At 41.7% G+C, this 6,343-nt stretch overlaps 2 protein-coding genes across 2 annotated transcripts in view; one reads left to right on the forward strand and one right to left on the reverse strand.

Moving 5' to 3' along the window:
* Positions 1-267: 267 nt before the first annotated feature.
* Positions 268-3,168, forward strand: LOC103395424 (olfactory receptor 52D1-like). Its single transcript, XM_025065405.1, has one exon. The coding sequence runs from the start codon at positions 1,742-1,744 to the stop codon at positions 2,696-2,698; it is 957 nt and encodes a 318-aa protein (XP_024921173.1). The 5' UTR covers positions 268-1,741; the 3' UTR covers positions 2,699-3,168.
* A 1,245-nt stretch (positions 3,169-4,413) lies between these two features.
* The window catches only part of LOC103395439 (connector enhancer of kinase suppressor of ras 2-like), a 24,624-nt gene continuing 22,694 nt past the window's right edge, over positions 4,414-6,343 (reverse strand). The window contains 2 exon segments of the mRNA XM_025065855.1: positions 4,414-6,231; positions 6,303-6,343. The exon segment at positions 6,303-6,343 is cut by the window's right edge and continues 35 nt beyond it. Coding sequence (XP_024921623.1) covers positions 6,184-6,231; positions 6,303-6,343 — 89 coding nt within the window. The 3' untranslated portion in view covers positions 4,414-6,183.

The following is a 6,343-nucleotide window of genomic DNA, read 5'->3' on the forward strand; positions in this document are numbered from 1 at the left end:
CCCCACACACACACACACACACACTCTGTGGCCTCAGAAACTGTTGCCGTTTGTTGCATGAGCTGAAAAGGTCACGACTCCACGGACACGGTTTCATCAGCGTTGCCTGGCTCTCCTCCAAAGGGAGGTCATTACCGTCATTACTCCAGGTGATGTCCAGTGAGGCCTGGCGGCGTCAGGACACTGGAGCCTAATTACAGCAGCAGCAACAACGACAACAACAACAACGACAACAACAACCTTCTGTTCTTCTGTTCTTCTGTTTTATTTACGAGCTGCTGAACATTTACAAAGTACAGGGGAAGGAGAGTCAAACCGTGGTTCCCAGTGGAACAGACCGACAGGACCGGTGAAAAAAGACGGCTGTCGATCACGGGTGTCAAACTCATTTAGGTTCAGAGTCCACATACGGCCCGGATCAGATGTCACGTGGGCCGGACCAGAACAATCAAAACATAATTATCTTTAAACAGCAGTAAGTCCAACGAGAAGATCAGCAAATTTTCAGATTTGATGAACTATAATTTAACAAAACAGGTTTTTTTATTTACTTTTTTTATTGACATTCAGCCACATATGAAACATAAACATCAATTTTAATGATTTGGAAAGGATGTGTTTTTTTAAATAAAAACAAAAACCAACAAATCCTTAAAAACACACAGGAAGTGAGGTCTAAATTAAACAGAGTAAAGATCTGACCTGCCTGGTGTTATGTATTCTATCCTATTGCCTGCCACGTTTGGGCATTTTTTTCACTTTCAAAATTCACTGTGCGGGCTAGATTTAACCCCTTGGCGGGCCTGTTTTGGCCAGCAGGCCATATATTTGACACCCCTGCTGTAGATACTGAGATGTCGATTCAGTTTGGGTTTTTCTTTCTTTTTTCAATCTTTTCATTAAATTTACTGAATATAAGCAGCTGTAACACAGGAGGAGAACGAGGCTCACATGTTCTTCGAACCTTTGTTTTCACTTATTTGTCATAATTTCATAAATACTACAGAGAACGTTCAACTGCTGACGTCGAAAAATCTAATTTTTGAAGATTCATTTATCTTTCCTCCAAGTCTGAAAATGTAAGAGTCATGTGACATTTCTCCCACGACAGACGACTGATCTGACGTTAATGACAGGATGTCACTTTATCTCACAGTTCAGGTCTGGATTTGCTCACAAAAATGCTCACAGATCTGTCTCCAACATGTAAAAGTTCTTAAAATAAAATCACTGATCTGTTTAAAATATGTTTAGAATTTAAAATGTTGTATGAAAAAGAAGTCAGAGCACTAAAAAGAAAAAAACTTTTTCCATGTTTCCATGGATTAAAGGGATGCAATCAACCCTTCTGGGGCAGGGGGCGCTGGGGTCAATCCCTGCAGACATGAAGTTCTGATTGTTGTCCAGAGTGGACTCAGTAACAACACTGAAACAACAAACTTCTGCCGATGACATCATCAAACATCAGCCCAGCTTCAGTGTGAGTTAAAAGACCAGCTCCTGTGGAGGAGCTCACTCCAGTCCAGGAGGAGGAGGAGGAGGAGGAGGAGGAGAAGACAGGTAACTGTAGCCTCCACTGAGATCTACAGATGTGTCTGGGCTTTGATCCAGTGATCTTCTTGGTTCCATGAAACTATTTTCTGACTTTTGCCTCCCAGTTTTAACCCATTACTGCAGTTTATAAAGTATATATAATATATTTACATTTTTCTTCTTCTTCTTCTCAGAGTCCAGTCCACAGATGGACAACACCACAGCTCTCACGTTCATAATGACCGCGTACACGGCTATGGAGAACTACAAACACTGGATGTTCTGTGTGTTCCTCCTGCTGTATGTCATTACTGTTTTCCTGAATGTTCTGCTCATTACAGTCATACACCAGAACAAAAAGCTGCATCAGCCCATGAACGTCTTCTCCTGCGCTCTGTCTCTGAATGAGCTGTACGGCAGCACCGCCCTGCTGCCCACCATCATGGCTCTGCTCCTGTCCCAGACCTATGAAATGACCGTCAGGTGGTGCATGATGCAGGTGTTCTTCCTGCACACGTACGCAGCCGCGGAGTTGTGCATATTAGCTGTGATGGGCTACGACAGGTACATCGCCATCTGTAAACCTCTGCATTACCACGGCCTCATGTCCAACTCCAGGGCGGCCATGATCAGCGCGTTAGCAGCCGTTTACCCCATGTTAGTCTTCGGGAGCTTCTTCTCACTGACTGTGCAGATCAGCATCTGTGGAAATGAGCTGCACAAGTTGTACTGTGTGAACATGGAGCTGGTGAAAAACTCCTGTTCGTCCTTCTCATACATTAGTAACGTGGGCCTGCTGCTGCTGCTGATCCTGGTGGTGCCTCAGCCGGTCATGATTGTTTTCTCTTATGTTAGGATTTTAAAAGTGTGCAGGAAACTGTCGCGGGAGTCTCAACGCAATGCCCTGAAAACCTGCCTGCCACACCTGCTGTCCCTGTTGAACTACACCATCGGTTCCACCTTTGAGATTCTCCAAACCCGGTTCAACACAACACACGTCCCCATAGAAGCACGCATTTTCCTGTCCCTGTACTTTCTCGTTACTCCCCCCATCGTTAACCCGGTGCTGTACGGACTGGGCACTAAGCTGGTCAGAGACCACATCCTCAAACTGTTCATCAGATACAAAGTCCTGACCACACTGATAGCCAAAGCTTTAGTATAAAACTGTTCGTGCCCCGCAGTGACCCTCGGTTATTTTTAGCCTCCCCCTCAGAATTTGAAATAAAGATATTTTTAATAAAACTGTTAATGAAGTCCTTAAGTGTAGTAGTGTGTACTGACAGCTGTCCAGCTGATGTTGATGATAATGACTGTGTCTGTGTTCAGTAGTAACCACAGACAGTAACAGGTTGATTTAACACAGCTGTTTCTGTTCATGATGCTTTTCTGTCTCCATTTCTGCACAACTATCTAGCATCGTCTCTCATACTTTTTTCAGATTTTTATTGTCAGATATTACTATAAAATATACTACCTGCCCCATGTGTTTTACTGCAAATATAAAATTTCAAATCACAATATTAAATAGGAATGTTTTGTACCTCATTACCCGCCTTCAACTCTGACTCTCCTGGACTGTACTGGGTGTTTTTCCTATCACATTGGAGTATCTGTGTTTTTATTATTGTTGTAGTTCTGCCTATTTTGGTGGTAATTTTATATAATGGTGTAGTTTAAAACATTGAATGTCTAAAAAATCTTTTTTAATAAAAATCAAAATACTAGAAAAACGGATTTGTTGGTATTTTTAATTATTTTCTTTTTTATAATTTTCATATTTCATACTGAAGAAGAACTATAATAAAAATAAAATTAATGCTGATGATTTACACAGTTGAACTTTCAGATTATACAACAATATTTACTTGATACATTTAAACTATGAAATGTTCCACTTTACTGTTAAGACCTTTTACAAAACATAAAACGAATAAATGTTCTCGAATACTTTACAATACACAGACAAACTCGCTCCTGCGCGGCCTGGGTAAGACACAAAATGGCGCCTGCACGGCAAAACGCGTATCGGCTTCAGTCTGTTTACAAGCGAACAGAAGCTTGAAAAGCACACCGACCATTTATAAAAACAGACTAATATATCACCACTACATGAAGTCGATATTTGTCATTAATCTTAAATTCACAGTAGGTACATGTGGAGAGTAACGAGGACTCAAACTACCCGGTTTCCCGTCGATGTGTTTCTGAGAGAGCGGAAGTCGGTGTTCCGCTGAAACGTCCCCGGAAATAATGCGTTTCAATACGACACTTTCGGCCCTAAAACAAACGTCTAACTAAGCTAATACTGTCAAATTAAATACGTTTATGAACTTTATGAAATAATATATTTTGGGTAAATTACAGACATGGTTACATGGTTGAGACGGTTCATTTAAATTGGGGTATTTATTAGGATATAATGAATTACTGTATTTATTTAATTTTACTTTATTTTACGTATTTTTTTATCTCCTATTTGTTATTAAACGTAAAGAAGATAAAGTATTTTTTCACAGGTCTTCTCTCAGGTGTGATTCTCTGTCTGTATCTGTGTGTAGTTCAGCTCAGCAGCAGGTGAATTGATCCGCCTGTGAAGCGTCAGTGTCCATGTCCCTGTGGAGACAATTAGTAAAAATTAAAAAAAAAACCATAATGACACTGAAGCATCGGACCTTTCTCACTTATCCTTGGAGGATAAAACTAAACATAAACACAGTTTATTATCAATATTGGATAAAAGTAAGAAACTGTATTTAAGGCCTAAACAAACACATTTTTGTCAGAATTCAAAATAAAAGTCACCTGTTTGATGTGGTTGTACTTTCAGGTGAACCTTGTATCAAAATAATTATTATTAAATAAAGACTCCACTTTTTCCCCCCATGTCGTATGTTCGTTTTATTATAAAGGGACCACACAGCTACGATAGAGCAATCTCCAGAAATGTCAGTTCATTTGAATTGAAATGGCATGTTGTCATGTGTGTTTTTGTCAAATAAAGCATGCTGGTAACACTTAACACTTATTAAATACAGCTCTCTCTCTCTCTCTCTCTTTAACACTTTAAGGTAAACGTTTCTGCAGCAAATTGTTGGAACCAGTCCTCGGACTCCACTACGATCCAGACCACTTTGAAAATACAAAACTGTTACAAACAGTCAGACAGCATGCATACAAAAATAGACATGAACTCTGATTATTCCTTTGTAATTTACAAGATCTACTTCATTATTGCCAAGCGTCCTGGTCATGTGCCCCCGGCTCCGAGGAAAAGACTTTCCCTCCTTATTATCCTTCGCTGCATTTTGGGGAAAAAAGTACAATGTACATTCACGATCACTGAGGCACAGCACTTGTATTATTATTGATATGGTACATACCCCACACTGTGTACACACTGTCACTGTAATGATTTATTAAATATATACTGCATACCCGTGGACCACACCCACTTAGCGCACACACATGCATCACAAAGCCAAAAAATATGTGGTCTGAATCCCACAGGATGTCTGTACACGGCTGCCGCCACGCGTCCAAGACGACTCGGCAGATTTGACGGAAAGGAGGCCATGCACGAGAGCGGACGGAACTCTGGGAAAAGTCTTGAAAAAGGAGACTAAGTGCTTATTTGTCAGTCAAAAAAAACAACCCGTGGGGATCTGAGGATGTGGCCCGACCCCGTGGTGTCCACTGCTGCTTTTCACCTGGCCCAGACAGAGTGAGTGGTCCACATGGACAGTAGTCATCAGATGTGGGCTCCAATGACCTCAAAGGTAGTGTGTGCAGTGATTTATGGATGTAAATGCTGGTAAACACAGAGCTTTCAGCTCCCCCTCTTCCCTGCAGGGTGTGCTGTAAGCACATTTGTAATGCCCTGTTCCCCGAAGTTAACGCAATTGCACAACATTATTATTTAACCTAGTAATCTAATCTAATCTAATCTAATCTAATCTAATCTAATCTAATCTAATCTTCTTTTTGGGTGTTATGGACAGAAGGCCTACATTCAGTTGCATCACTGCCACCTACTGTTGGTTTTTTGTACCAGTTTTAAATGTTTCCCACCAAAAACTCTTAATCTCTTGCAAAGGAACGGGTAAAGGAGAAAAACACAGAGCCAGAGCAGCATCACAGAAGATGAACACGTCACGACTACTACTCAGAAGTACAGGAGATTACTGCAGTACAATGGTGGTGAATGCTAGTAAAGTCTGAATACCACTTTGAAAAGATTTTTATAAAACCTTTGGACATGTGCAACGCTGTGACCGGTACATCTGACAAACATGAGTAGACCACCAGGACTGACACCCCATGTGGGCCATATGAATGGACACTATGGGCCAGTAATGGGCCACAAACGTTGTAGTATCTGAGATGAAAGGTACTGCATCAAACCCCAACGTCTCTTTAACCATTTTACATGTGACAGCCCTCATTTAAAATGCAGTGAGGTCGGACAGGGCGGGGCATCGAGGACGTGCGTGTGCGCAGTGAGTGCGCGTGAAGGCGAGAAGAGACGAAGCCAAGCGAAGGAAAGCTGTTTTCTTTTTGCCATTTATCTCCAGCAGGACGATGTCAGCTGCGTGAGGCACAGGCAGGGAGGAGGTGGCGTTCAAACACTCCGATCACCTGACGGGGGCGCTACCCTAAAAATCCCATGGAGCGGTTGGTGTCTTGAAGAGGGACGTTCTGCGGGAAAGTTGAGGTACTTGTAAGTATTTGTCAAATATGTGAAAGATATTTTTTTTGTGTCTTCGTACCTTCAGCGAGCTGTGGAGGATCCGGAGGCGATGGATTTTGT

The sequence above is a fragment of the Cynoglossus semilaevis genome, chromosome 19 (genome assembly GCF_000523025.1).
Source record: "Cynoglossus semilaevis isolate Cse_v1.0 chromosome 19, Cse_v1.0, whole genome shotgun sequence".
Lineage (NCBI taxonomy): Eukaryota > Metazoa > Chordata > Actinopteri > Pleuronectiformes > Cynoglossidae > Cynoglossus > Cynoglossus semilaevis.